The sequence below is a fragment of the Argiope bruennichi genome, chromosome 9, assembly GCF_947563725.1.
Source record: "Argiope bruennichi chromosome 9, qqArgBrue1.1, whole genome shotgun sequence".
NCBI lineage: Eukaryota > Metazoa > Arthropoda > Arachnida > Araneae > Araneidae > Argiope > Argiope bruennichi.
Window position 1 is genome coordinate 29,662,311 of NC_079159.1, and position 15,273 is coordinate 29,677,583.

The 15,273-nt window shown below is 31.0% G+C and overlaps 1 protein-coding gene across 1 annotated transcript in view; it reads left to right on the top strand.

The window, feature by feature from the left end:
• LOC129984912 (uncharacterized) overlaps positions 1 to 15,273 on the top strand; it is a 42,549-nt gene that overhangs the window by 19,226 nt on the left and 8,050 nt on the right. Inside the window, exons 6-7 of the mRNA XM_056094862.1 lie at positions 910 to 1,046; positions 11,435 to 11,729. Of these exons, the coding sequence (XP_055950837.1) occupies positions 910 to 1,046; positions 11,435 to 11,729 (432 nt within the window). The remainder of the gene's footprint in view (positions 1 to 909; positions 1,047 to 11,434; positions 11,730 to 15,273) is intronic.

The window sequence follows — 15,273 nt, forward strand, 5'->3', positions numbered from 1 at the left end:
GCTGAAATTTCAGGGGTGGAAACTAAGACTACAGTCGTGATTGAAATAGTTTCAAGAATAATAACACCTATCATTCATCTACGCTCAAATCTCGTATTTGTGCTCTATCTATGCATCTAAACTCTCGAATTTGTATATGTAGTGAATAAATTATAAGCCAGTTAACAACTACGCTACCCAAGCAATTGCTTTTGCATTGTGGTCATGTTACTGGTCTGCAAACATCAAGGTTCCAGGTTCTAACCTAGCTCATAACAATCCGTCACATTGGTGACCTCGGAAGATGATCCTTCAACCTTCGTACAGCTGTTGTGGCGCCATCTACCCACAGCAAACCAAAGTCGTCAGATTCACTTGACGCAGCAATGCAAAATCGTCAGGCTCACTTGACGCAGCAACCACTCACCCACACACGCTCGCCATAACGCTTGGAGCTTCTCAAATGGGTACAGGCGCATTAGAATCAACATCTAATACATCACCACTCAACACTCATATCGTTCGTCTCACCTCCGACTCACTGGAGGGAGAGTCTGTAGTGAATAACTTATAAGCCAGTTAACTGCTACGCTGCACGAGCAATTGCTTTTGTATCATGGTCATGTTACTGGGCTGCGAACCACAAGGTCCCAGGTTCTATCCTCGTGCATCGCAAACTCGCCACATATATAAAAGAATTTTCGGATTTATATTTTATGTTTTAAATAATAAAGAGTAATTTATGATAAACTTTTGGAAACTCGCATTTACTGCATGTTTGATACAATGAACATAACTGTCTCTTGCTAAAAAAGATATCGAAATAAATAATAAAAGATTATGTGAGTCAGATATGCTCCCAGATACAAAATATCAGAACATACGAGAGTAAACTGTTATAGAAACTTCCATTTCCATTTCTCTTTTCAGAACGGCACAACTATGAGAAGCATCAATGTATTCGGCACTTTTCTGGCCATCTGCATTGCAGCATGTGCCGGAGAGATATCTACTGCAGAAGATGTAACCATGGAAAATCTTCGCAAACTAGCCCTGGCAAACAACGAGTTCGCTTTCAATTGACACCGAAGATTGGTCTCTGGGTCTACCAAAAATGTGTTTTTCTCCCCCTTGAGCATTTCCACAACTTTTGGCGTGCTTCTTTATGGAACAAGAGAAAAAACAGCTGAGGTGAGATAAATGAATTTGATTCTTAGAAGTTTAGTAATAATAAAAGTGGCGCTCATTTCCGACAATATCAAATTTTTATTTCAAACATTTGATTTTGATGAATTGTATATGTTAACAGATGTTTCCAGAATACGATGACTCTATTCTTTATTAATTTTGTAAAAGAAAAAGACAAAAACGAAATTACAGTTACTATATGATGTTTTCGGAGGTTATGTTTAATCCCTAAATTATATAAGCAAAATTGCACCATAACAAGGTAGAGCATATAATGGAATTTTTATGGATTTAAATTGTTGGGCCGCTGATCGTACAAAATAAATTACTGAAATATATAAAAGGTTACCAGAACAAATAAGGGAAGTGGGGCGGGAAATTTGAAATATTGGTTTTTCTCATAAAAAACTGCCAATAATCTGAATAAAAACAATTAAATTACAAATTTATCAGCATTAATAAACTGTAACATACATCCTAGAAAGTTAAGATTTTATTAAGTCTGTAATAAATTTTAAAAACATAATCTTTCAAAAAAATATCAATGCATTTTGGATTTGATAGAAACTTTTGCAATTCAGGAAAAATGTGCGTGATACAGAATAATTAAAAATTATTATTTTAATTAATTACTAAAAATTATTTATTATTATTTTGATTATTATAATACAGCAAGACGAACAACAATTTTAAATCGATCAGCTCGCAGACCCCTTCAAATTTGCGCTAGGTAGCGCTTCAGCTAACTACCTAGTCCGCCACCACTACTAAAAGTTCAAATCCAAATATTTACTTTGATTGTTTGGAACTGCACTCCGTTTAACTGGTTATAGAAATGAAGTTTTTATAAGAACAAAATAATTATAAATAAAACATACTCAGCCAAAGTATTTCCCATTCCTATTCATGAAATTTGCTTATTTTACGAAGAACATGGAAGATAATATATTTTATTAAAAAAATGATGTGATAAAAAAAACTGAAATCATATTTGAATTAATGAAAAAAATTAGGAAAATAAATAAACATAAGATCTAAATCGACGAAAACTGTGTTTTCCAATGTAATAAAGGAATCATAATAATTATATTATTTTACAAAATTCAACTCTAGAGGACAAAGTTTTTTTTTTTTTTTTTTCGTTTGATTTCATATAAAAGAAATGAAAAACGCAATACAAGGAGGGAAAAAATTAAATCTTGAACGTTTTATAGTCAAAGTAACGACAACTGGATATTAAAGTTTCCGATGTCATCAGCATTGGTACTTAAGTCAAAGTAACGATCAGGATGGGTTGTCATTAACAAAGGTAATTCGTTTGTCATTAATAAAGAATCCTGATTAAGAGAAGAAACAACAATAAATATCTATGCAACCTTCTAAGAATAATTTCTAATTTTTTTTTCTAATTTATTACCAAACAAGGATTTTTAATGAACTACATTTGTATAAAAAAGTCGTTATTTTCTTGATATAATTTGATAACAAAAAGCTTTTCCAATATAATAAAACATTAAGTATCAAATGTGCAATATTCTCTTGTTTTTAATTCTTAATTGGACAATAATCTGGTCGTCTGTGCTTTCATGGGCTTTTTTTTTCGTTTGATTTCATATAAAAGAAATGAAAAACGCAATACAAGGAGGGAAAAAATTAAATCTTGAACGTTTTATAGTCAAAGTAACGACAACTGGATATTAAAGTTTCCGATGTCATCAGCATTGGTACTTAAGTCAAAGTAACGATCAGGATGGGTTGTCATTAACAAAGGTAATTCGTTTGTCATTAATAAAGAATCCTGATTAAGAGAAGAAACAACAATAAATATCTATGCAACCTTCTAAGAATAATTTCTAATTTTTTTTTTCTAATTTATTACCAAACAAGGATTTTTAATGAACTACATTTGTATAAAAAAGTCGTTATTTTCTTGATATAATTTGATAACAAAAAGCTTTTCCAATATAATAAAACATTAAGTATCAAATGTGCAATATTCTCTTGTTTTTAATTCTTAATTGGACAATAATCTGGTCGTCTGTGCTTTCATGGGCTTTTTTTTTCGTTTGATTTCATATAAAAGAAATGAAAAACGCAATACAAGGAGGGAAAAAAATTAAATCTTGAACGTTTTATAGTCAAAGTAACGACAACTGGATATTAAAGTTTCCGATGTCATCAGCATTGGTACTTAAGTCAAAGTAACGATCAGGATGGGTTGTCATTAACAAAGGTAATTGGTTTGTCATTAATAAAGAATCCTGATTAAGAGAAGAAACAACAATAAATATCTATGCAACCTTCTAAGAATAATTTCTAATTTTTTTTTTCTAATTTATTACCAAACAAGGATTTTTAATGAACTACATTTGTATAAAAAAGTCGTTATTTTCTTGATATAATTTGATAACAAAAAGCTTTTCCAATATAATAAAACATTAAGTATCAAATGTGCAATATTCTCTTGTTTTTAATTCTTAATTGGACAATAATCTGGTCGTCTGTGCTTTCATGGGCTTTTTTTTTCGTTTGATTTCATATAAAAGAAATGAAAAACGCAATACAAGGAGGGAAAAAAATTAAATCTTGAACGTTTTATAGTCAAAGTAACGACAACTGGATATTAAAGTTTCCGATGTCATCAGCATTGGTACTTAAGTCAAAGTAACGATCAGGATGGGTTGTCATTAACAAAGGTAATTGGTTTGTCATTAATAAAGAATCCTGATTAAGAGAAGAAACAACAATAAATATCTATGCAACCTTCTAAGAATAATTTCTAATTTTTTTTTCTAATTTATTACCAAACAAGGATTTTTAATGAACTACATTTGTATAAAAAAGTCGTTATTTTCTTGATATAATTTGATAACAAAAAGCTTTTCCAATATAATAAAACATTAAGTATCAAATGTGCAATATTCTCTTGTTTTTAATTCTTAATTGGACAATAATCTGGTCGTCTGTGCTTTCATGGGCTTTTTTTTTCGTTTGATTTCATATAAAAGAAATGAAAAACGCAATACAAGGAGGGAAAAAAATTAAATCTTGAACGTTTTATAGTCAAAGTAACGACAACTGGATATTAAAGTTTCCGATGTCATCAGCATTGGTACTTAAGTCAAAGTAACGATCAGGATGGGTTGTCATTAACAAAGGTAATTGGTTTGTCATTAATAAAGAATCCTGATTAAGAGAAGAAACAACAATAAATATCTATGCAACCTTCTAAGAATAATTTCTAATTTTTTTTTCTAATTTATTACCAAACAAGGATTTTTAATGAACTACATTTATATAAAAAAGTCGTTATTTTCTTGATATAATTTGATAACAAAAAGCTTTTCCAATATAATAAAACATTAAGTATCAAATGTGCAATATTCTCTTGTTTTTAATTCTTAATTGGACAATAATCTGGTCGTCTGTGCTTTCATGGGCTTTTTTTTTCGTTTGATTTCATATAAAAGAAATGAAAAACGCAATACAAGGAGGGAAAAAAATTAAATCTTGAACGTTTTATAGTCAAAGTAACGACAACTGGATATTAAAGTTTCCGATGTCATCAGCATTGGTACTTAAGTCAAAGTAACGATCAGGATGGGTTGTCATTAACAAAGGTAATTCGTTTGTCATTAATAAAGAATCCTGATTAAGAGAAGAAACAACAATAAATATCTATGCAACCTTCTAAGAATAATTTCTAATTTTTTTTTCTAATTTATTACCAAACAAGGATTTTTAATGAACTACATTTGTATAAAAAAGTCGTTATTTTCTTGATATAATTTGATAACAAAAAGCTTTTCCAATATAATAAAACATTAAGTATCAAATGTGCAATATTCTCTTGTTTTTAATTCTTAATTGGACAATAATCTGGTCGTCTGTGCTTTCATGGGCTTTTTTTTTCGTTTGATTTCATATAAAAGAAATGAAAAACGCAATACAAGGAGGGAAAAAATTAAATCTTGAACGTTTTATAGTCAAAGTAACGACAACTGGATATTAAAGTTTCCGATGTCATCAGCATTGGTACTTAAGTCAAAGTAACGATCAGGATGGGTTGTCATTAACAAAGGTAATTCGTTTGTCATTAATAAAGAATCCTGATTAAGAGAAGAAACAACAATAAATATCTATGCAACCTTCTAAGAATAATTTCTAATTTTTTTTTTCTAATTTATTACCAAACAAGGATTTTTAATGAACTACATTTGTATAAAAAAGTCGTTATTTTCTTGATATAATTTGATAACAAAAAGCTTTTCCAATATAATAAAACATTAAGTATCAAATGTGCAATATTCTCTTGTTTTTAATTCTTAATTGGACAATAATCTGGTCGTCTGTGCTTTCATGGGCTTTTTTTTTCGTTTGATTTCATATAAAAGAAATGAAAAACGCAATACAAGGAGGGAAAAAAATTAAATCTTGAACGTTTTATAGTCAAAGTAACGACAACTGGATATTAAAGTTTCCGATGTCATCAGCATTGGTACTTAAGTCAAAGTAACGATCAGGATGGGTTGTCATTAACAAAGGTAATTGGTTTGTCATTAATAAAGAATCCTGATTAAGAGAAGAAACAACAATAAATATCTATGCAACCTTCTAAGAATAATTTCTAATTTTTTTTTTCTAATTTATTACCAAACAAGGATTTTTAATGAACTACATTTGTATAAAAAAGTCGTTATTTTCTTGATATAATTTGATAACAAAAAGCTTTTCCAATATAATAAAACATTAAGTATCAAATGTGCAATATTCTCTTGTTTTTAATTCTTAATTGGACAATAATCTGGTCGTCTGTGCTTTCATGGGCTTTTTTTTTCGTTTGATTTCATATAAAAGAAATGAAAAACGCAATACAAGGAGGGAAAAAAATTAAATCTTGAACGTTTTATAGTCAAAGTAACGACAACTGGATATTAAAGTTTCCGATGTCATCAGCATTGGTACTTAAGTCAAAGTAACGATCAGGATGGGTTGTCATTAACAAAGGTAATTGGTTTGTCATTAATAAAGAATCCTGATTAAGAGAAGAAACAACAATAAATATCTATGCAACCTTCTAAGAATAATTTCTAATTTTTTTTTCTAATTTATTACCAAACAAGGATTTTTAATGAACTACATTTGTATAAAAAAGTCGTTATTTTCTTGATATAATTTGATAACAAAAAGCTTTTCCAATATAATAAAACATTAAGTATCAAATGTGCAATATTCTCTTGTTTTTAATTCTTAATTGGACAATAATCTGGTCGTCTGTGCTTTCATGGGCTTTTTTTTTCGTTTGATTTCATATAAAAGAAATGAAAAACGCAATACAAGGAGGGAAAAAAATTAAATCTTGAACGTTTTATAGTCAAAGTAACGACAACTGGATATTAAAGTTTCCGATGTCATCAGCATTGGTACTTAAGTCAAAGTAACGATCAGGATGGGTTGTCATTAACAAAGGTAATTGGTTTGTCATTAATAAAGAATCCTGATTAAGAGAAGAAACAACAATAAATATCTATGCAACCTTCTAAGAATAATTTCTAATTTTTTTTTTCTAATTTATTACCAAACAAGGATTTTTAATGAACTAGATTTGTATAAAAAAGTCGTTATTTTCTTGATATAATTTGATAACAAAAAGCTTTTCCAATATAATAAAACATTAAGTATCAAATGTGCAATATTCTCTTGTTTTTAATTCTTAATTGGACAATAATCTGGTCGTCTATGCTTTCATGGGCATGTAAAATTGACAGTTCAAAAACGCAACGATTTAAATAAATAAAATGTTATTTGTGTTATAAGATTATAGTTATAAGATTGCGTCAAGTTATAAGATATAGTTATAAGATTATATATAAGATTGCGTCAAATTTTGGATTCAATTGGTGAAAGTAAGGCGTCCAAAATGCACATTCGGTTTTCTGGTGCTTGTGTATTAACCACATTCATTTCCTCCAAAAAAAAAACCTTCCAAAGATTGTACGCTAATAGGTTCTTCCGTAACTATTATTCACCAATAGCATGGGATTTGTAATACAATACATTTATTAAAGAGTAAGCGAGAAAGTTCGGTAGTGACCAGTTTCACTATTTAGTTACTCATATTCGAAATATGTAAAAAGAAAGCATTGCAATCATCCTTAAAGCATTCCAGTTCGAAATCTTGAAGAATCTCCGTTAGATCTCCATGAGTTCGAAAAACAAATTTTTAGAATTTCATTTGTCTGTCACTGTGACTGTGAACAGAATAATTAAAGAACACCTTAAGCGAGAATGATAGTATTCGATGTGTTAGTTTAAAATCAAATACGGATATTTCTATCAAAATCTTCCGAAAGGAAGTCTTTCTGTCAACATGGATGTGATCTTTGTAACTTAAAATCTTTGAGCTCGATGTATGAAGTTCAATATACAAATTTATCATAAGAATTATAAATGTATATTGATTGGATGAAATCTGTATAGGTTTAGTTAACTTATATGAAAGTCTTGTTTTTAAAGCAACACTAGGGCTATTTTGGAGCGGACCTCATAATTTTGAAACGTGATCAGATGACGAGGATGACACCCTCTCTCCAAACTTCCACACCACACCAGCGGGAGGACATTTGGCCCCGACGGATTTAAGGTGCACGAAGCCCACTTACAAGACGGTCCTTCGGTGGGATCGGGTCACAAACCTGAAACCCTCCGATTTCGAAGCCGAGACCTTACCACCAGACTACAGTGATCCGAAAACGGCATCAGAGAGGGCCATTTGTCCGTCTGTATATTTGCTTGCCTGTGAACATAATAACCTAAAATAGCCATGTCTTTAATAAATAAAATTTAATAAACAATCTAATGGCCAAAATTATATATTTGAATAAAATTTTTTGGATCACTTTTAGAAAGGAAAATGTCAAAAAATGGCTATTCATTTTTTGTTTTTGTTTTCATTCTTCCAGATTAAGTTAATTATTCTTGATTCTGAGTTAATTTATGATTAATTCTCTAATGCCTGATTAAATTTGTACACACAGTTAAGATTAGTTCATGAGATAAAATTTGAAAAGGAAATATGAACATATTATTGATGCCATTCATTTTTAAAACCAGACATGGTGTTTTTATTCCATTTCTTTCTAAAAAATATATATACTCTTTTCTTCAGATAGATATGTTCTGGAACGAATGGTTTCCAAATATGAGACCATTCATTCCAATCTGAAATTTGTTGCATTACAAAATCTTGATTTAAACGCCATGAATGAGCATGCCTTTGTTCTTGGGATCAATGTTAGATCCTTTATTTTTTGTGTATGCGAGTTTTGGACCATATGCCTGCCATTCAGGAATGCAATCCCAGAGCATTTCATGCTAGATAAGCCGATCTAGATATTGTTTTAGATAATTCGTCTCCTTTCTTGGCACTTTTGGGTTGGTTTTGGGGTTTTTGAAAAGCATGCTTGCTGCTCTAGGATGCAATCCTAAAGTCTTTTATGACACTTCCCGCTTTATTTATCGGCAATTACATTTTGTTATGAGATTTGGTTATCAAAGTTCTTAATATGGTTTATTGATATATTCTCTTGCACATCTATTGTTAAATAAAATAAATTTATAGTAAAGAGACCAAATATACATACATTTTTGCTTTTCAAATTAGTAAACTACGATCTAGCTGTTTTTGCAATTTCAGAAATTAGCTCATAAAAAATTATCCGGAATAATTAATTTATTTTCTGATTTAATATTAATGTATATGTATTTTTTTTTACCGTCAAAGTTGCTTGTAGCATTAAAATGAATAACTATAACAATTGATGGATACACTAGCCTTCATGACAATGTATGGTCAAGACTATTATTTTCAATCTCTAATTATGACATGCGCACTTGATCTAATGTCCTATTATTTAAAAATTCGCTGATGAATGGTTGATCCTTCTTATGCTTTGGTGAGATCATTCGAAGTTGGTGGTGTTTTTATCCGGAGCACAGTTGAAGTTTTTTTTATTCAAGGTCAGTTACAACAAATTTTTCTGGGTCTGCAATTAATTTTCTCTTTAAATTGTTTTTTTTTTTTTTTTACATACGATTAATAACATAAAGTTTTTTTTTCATATTAATTTAAACGTGTATACGTGTATGATGCTGCTACATTAAGTGGATTTTTCTGTGTAAATGTGAGAATATTCCAATTTAATGGAAGACGAATAAACGTTTAAAAAAATGAGGCTATTGATCGGTTGCTGTAATTTAGACTTAAAGTATCTGTTTACGTTTAAAAGGCAGTTTTTAGTCAAAATTCACAAATTTTATTTGAAAACCCATTTATTTGAGTTTCCAAATCTGTGTTTGTTTTAATTCTACAATAAATAGAAACCGAGATGCGATTTCTTTTTTTTTTACAAACCATTGTAGCTGAAAACTAAACCGGTTCCAACAACCGGTGAAGGTTTTCCAATATTTTATCAAATACACGCCTCTTCGAATTAGAACATATAAAATAAATTGTATCAGAAAGCCACGCGTATTGGAATACGTTTTGAGTAGTTTTTTTTTCCCCCGAAAGAATTGACAATTACATCTGTTTTTAAATTTTGTTTGCATTTACAAAGCATTTTTAGTACAAGACAAATGAAAACTTAAATGGTTTTTTTAGGAAAACTTGATTTCATAAAAAATTTTCATACTCAAAACATGATATCTTAAACTTATTAATATATTGCCTTGAAATTTTGCATTTGTTACCTTAAGTGTTCCAAAGGCAGTGAACTAGGAATATGACTTTGAACACAGTTTTTGTTTCAGAGCTGCCTAATACAATTTTCAATAACGAATTTTGTGAAATTTTCAATACATAAATACTCGATTAGCTATAACTTTTTTGAAAAAGCACATTTCGTAGATTCTAGTTCATTACCTTCACCATAGCTGTAAGTATGTTATGTATAAAAACTGGAATATATGAAATATATTTTTGTAGAATGCTTTGCTTTTTGTTGCAGTTTTCACTCAATTTTTACCCAAATTGACACATTTTACAAAATCGGTATTGGCACAGAATTTCCTGACCAATATTTTTCATTATCTGCAATCAAATTGATCCAGAAAATAAACTAAAATAGGTAATTAGAGGGATTTTTCAAAAATTTGTCTCCGTAGGTAGACAGATACCTTAAGAAAAAAAATAATTAGAAGCGAGATAAACTAATTTTTAAGTTTCTTGGTAAAATTGTTAATAATGTAAAAATGCAACTACTTATAAAGAATTGCAAAACTCACTTTAGTCTGCAATATACCAAATTTACATAATTTTTAGAGTTATTGTCGTATGTTTATTCTTCTGGAGTAACTTAAAAGCTTCTATAATCTATTTTCTAACTTATAAATAAGAAAATTGCGAAACAAAGCCATTGTTTTTTGCCGTTTATGATGCAAGAGGTTAAACATTCTTCATTCTTTATTAAATTTTCTAAAAAAGCGTCGAATTTGGTTTAACGCAGATTTTATGTAAACAGAATATTCTAAAACGAAATGTAAATATTGGCTTTGTAGAAATAATGTATCGCGATGCTTCTGATAGCCCGGCAAATATTTAAATATCATTAGCTCTGTCAATAACCACCTTTAGTCACCAAATTGCGCACAGTGTTGAAATTTAACTTTCCAATGATCAACGTTTTATTAAAAAGTAAACCCAAAATGGATTGCAGTATTTGAAGAAATCCAATGTTCCTTTTTCCGATTTTGTGTAAACATTTAATTTGGAATGGCATAAGGAAATATATGCAGGCTCTGACATTTTTAAACTATAGAAATAACAAAGATATGCGATCAAGTCGAATTCCGCAGTTATATCCTGGAAAGCAAAAGAAAAAAAATTTTGTAAATTTTTCGGAAATTTATATTGGATGATTTTTGATTGAAAAGTAAATTTTTTTTTCGAACTTGGGCATGAGATTAATTTTATGAAATATAATCTTTTATTTATCTGAAATGGAATCGTTGTGTAACATATGGCCCGTATGCCCGTTTGCATAAACTCCAAATTCAATGGCGACATGCAAACTTTGAATGCGCCTTTAAATATAAATTAAAACAATGTTAATGAGAAGGTCATTTTACCTTCATTTTGAATATATGGTTTATCGATAGAAATTGTACCGCTAAAATCTAATGTACTGTTAGTGGTACATATATCATAGTTTCGGAAACCTTGGCTTTAGGATAAATCCATCAATTCAATCGGTGTGTCTTTATCTAGGTATTTTCTTTCCAGGGCTATTTGTGAAATCGCCATGTTAAGCCTTGTTTTCAGCATAGGATGGGTCTTATTTGCATCTACAGCTGCTTTAGACAGGGGTTACGAAGATAGCTGTACCCCCGATGAAATAATGGAGGACAATGTGGAAAGATTAGCTCTGGCCATTAACGATTTGGGCGTTAGTTTGTACCACAAACTATCAGCCGAGGTACCAGGCAATCTAGCTTTCTCTCCGTTAAGCCTTTCGATAGCATTTGGAATGTTGTTCTACGCTGCAAGGCAGAATACAGCTGACGTAAGTATTAAGAATTGGTTTCTCGAAATCATTTTATTTCCTACTTGGAAAAACCTAGGTTTAGTTGGATTTTAAACTGAATTTCCCATGATGCATTTACATTCTCGATATTCATACGTATTTTAATATGAATCTAATTTGTCACTGGATTAATCTGGCTTGCCATTATATCAGATAAGTTGTGTGGTTAATAAGAAAAAGGCTTGATTATTGCCACCATTGACAATGGTATGCAACACTAAAGCCATCACAACCAGTTTTTCAATGTTATTCTCAATATGTTGTAATATCAATACGTTTGGCGTAATACTGTTTTCAAGTTGTAAATCATTTTTTAGTGTCTTGAAGTCTGAAAACGGGAATATTTTATTTAGCTATTTTTAATTAATATCTTACGATAGACCTTTATCTTCGATTCTTTTCGGTATCATCTTAGCGTTAATCCGAAATAATTTAACTGAAAACAAATCCGATTTGCTAACGTATTGCATCAGAAGCGATATAATTAAATTTCAAAGTTAAGCAATGATATTTAACACTAAGTTTAATATGATTGATCAGAGATAGTTTTCAAATGGCGGCTTTAGTATATTGAAGCGGCAATACGTTTAGTGTTATTAGCCTCCAAAAATAAATAATTGATGCTTTTCTTGATTGCGCAATTTATTTGATAGTGAAAATTGTTGCATGGGTGAAATGACTTGAAGACGCATGTTTTCTTTTATGTGATTTATTGGTAACATCAACAACAAAAGGCACTATGATTACAACCATAGTGAAGTAGGCCTAGAGAACTACACATAAAGGTTTCTCGGGAGTACACTAGTAAAGGTTTCCCCTAGTACACGAGTCAAATTAGCTTCTACTGGAAAAAATATACCAACATCAACGGGAAGACCACGTGATATTTACATGGTTGGCAGCTAGCTCCTTCTAGGAAGACCACGTATTTTCCTAGGCGTGTTTTCCACCACAAATCCCCCCTCTCCCCACCTTTCGTTAAGTGTGAATACAATTAGCGCGCAACTTCGTTCGTTGGAGTCGTTCCAATTGAATTCTGAGAAGAAATGGGTCTTAAAACACTCAAAGGATGACAGGGCACATTTGCTTAGTAGCTATTGCTAAGTGGAGATCTCTTTTGCACATCCATATCATAACAGCATGGGATACCTTGCATCATTGTTGCGCTTTTTCACGACTCGCACTTTTTGATTTTCATGTTGCATTTTACAATATGTTGATATTTCATTATAAATTGATTCACATTTTTTAAATGATGAATAAATTTCCACGAGTAGGGTGCAGCTTAGCCCAAGATGGCTTTTGTGCTAGAAAACACAAACTCAAGAGCATGGACTTTTTGCTATTTTTGAGAGGAGTTTGAAATTTTCGGTATCTTTGAGAGAGAAACTCGGACATTCCAGTATACGGAGATAGCTAAACTAAAATGACCTTAGCTCATGTCAAATTTAAATCACCATTATAGCTGAAAAAGTAAATGCTGCGACAAGCATAGTAAGCGTAGTTAGCCGTAACAGATCTGCTCCTACGAATAGAAAATGACATACTGAATCTTTAAAAGCCATTAATTCAGTCTTAATAACACTAAGATGACATCTTTCTGATACTCGCAAACTATTTTAACTGTGAACTATGCAAACTAATAAATTGTAGTTTCTTAAATTCCATTTCCATGCAAACATCTATCGTATACTTACTGTGTTAAAATCCTAATTTAGTTCCACCCCTCATTTCCCCAAGGATGTCAACAATACAAAGTCCCCAATCAAGATGATTTGAAACAAATAACAATTTTAATAAATTGTTAACTAAATCACGGTTTTATCCAAGAGCACTTTTTGAACCTTTATGGGTCGCAACTGTTGCATCTCCTTTGCATTCTGAAATAAACTTTTGCAAACCGGTTTATACTTTAGACAATAAAATTCGAACACGCAGTGCCTAGTAGTGGGAGTGGAAACCTAGCACAATGAATAAGGATTCCGAGAATAATAAAAACGGCACAAGGAAAAATCCGTTCCAAATAGTTTCATTACTAGTGACAAGTGCTTTTCTTCAGAGGAAACGTGAAAGAATACTTACTCGGTTCACCTAATTCTTCATTAAGTACTTCCTTATTTAGGAATTTCCATAAAAATAACAGCGAATCTTTTTAGGGACGCAAATTTCATTCTATCGGCGCTATATTTATTACGAAATGTAGACATTGAATTCACGAATCAAATATCCCTTGTAATATTTGATTGTTGAACACTCGGACATATCGAATAATCATGGGGAATTCCTGCAAAGAATTCCATTAGAATGGCAAGATAATATTAAAATAAAACTGCGAAATAAAAACAAACAATTCAGAAAGTTCGAGCAGATGTTTTTATTCTGACTAAATTCGTAAACAACGATTTTAATTACAATAACATAATTTGATAAGAATTGCAAAATGATAAATATCTGCTCATAGCTGCACTTTAAAAATAACACTGAATATTTTATTAGTAGCAATAATACTTTCAATTATTAAACGTAATTTAAATTCCTTAATGGAGGGTAATTTGTCGGTTATTTTACACTTTCATTTCTAACAAAACTGCCGTAGTAGATCCACAACTCAACAAGCCAAAAAAAAAAGTATTAGAATTATTAGAAATTTTGTTAGCTTTTTTTTTTTTTTCAGTTACCATATTTGCGACAAACTCGGGGCTCTCTATACCAAGATTAAAAGGCCGGGGTGGCCTGGTGGTAAGGTCTCGGCTTCGTAACCGGAGGGTTTCAGGTTCGTGTCCCGATTCCATCGAAGAACCGTCGTGTAAGGGGGTCTGTTGCACGTTAAATTCGTCATGACCAAACGCCCTGCCGCTGGTGTGGCGTGGGTGAAGAGGGGGGGTGCTAGCTCGGGTGTCGTCATCGGATTGAGGTTCAAAATTACGAAGTCCGTCCCAAAATAGCCCTAATGTTGCTTTAAACGGGACATTAATATAACTATATTAAGATTAAACTTGAACCATTGATTAATATTTAAAATAGCTCTTGCCAACCGATATATTATATAGAATTCTAGAGAATAGAAATATTATTATTACAAAGCTCAATTTTTTAAATTTTCGCATAATTGATACGTGTATGTGAGCAACTGAACCACACAAGGTGTCTCTGCATTTAATAATGTTCGTATTTTTGAAATTATAATAATCTAAAACTTTAAAAACGACAGAGCAAAAGAACCGGTGAATCGGCCCTAACCAGAAGTCCAATGATGTCATTTTTTACAGCGCTCTAGTCTCGAGATATATCGCAAAATGAATTTGGCAGAGACACAAGCCTCAGCAATTGGAACTTTTTCGCCACCTTGTAACGCCACTTTTGAAATACTTCTAATTAATAATAGAGGGAGTGATCTCACTAAAACTTCCCCGCGCACTCTCTTATAAGCACTATCACTGTTACAACTGTAACCTACAGGTTCTGCAAATTTCTTATGATATGGATATTGGTATTAAATATACTCATTTCTTAGAACTTAAAA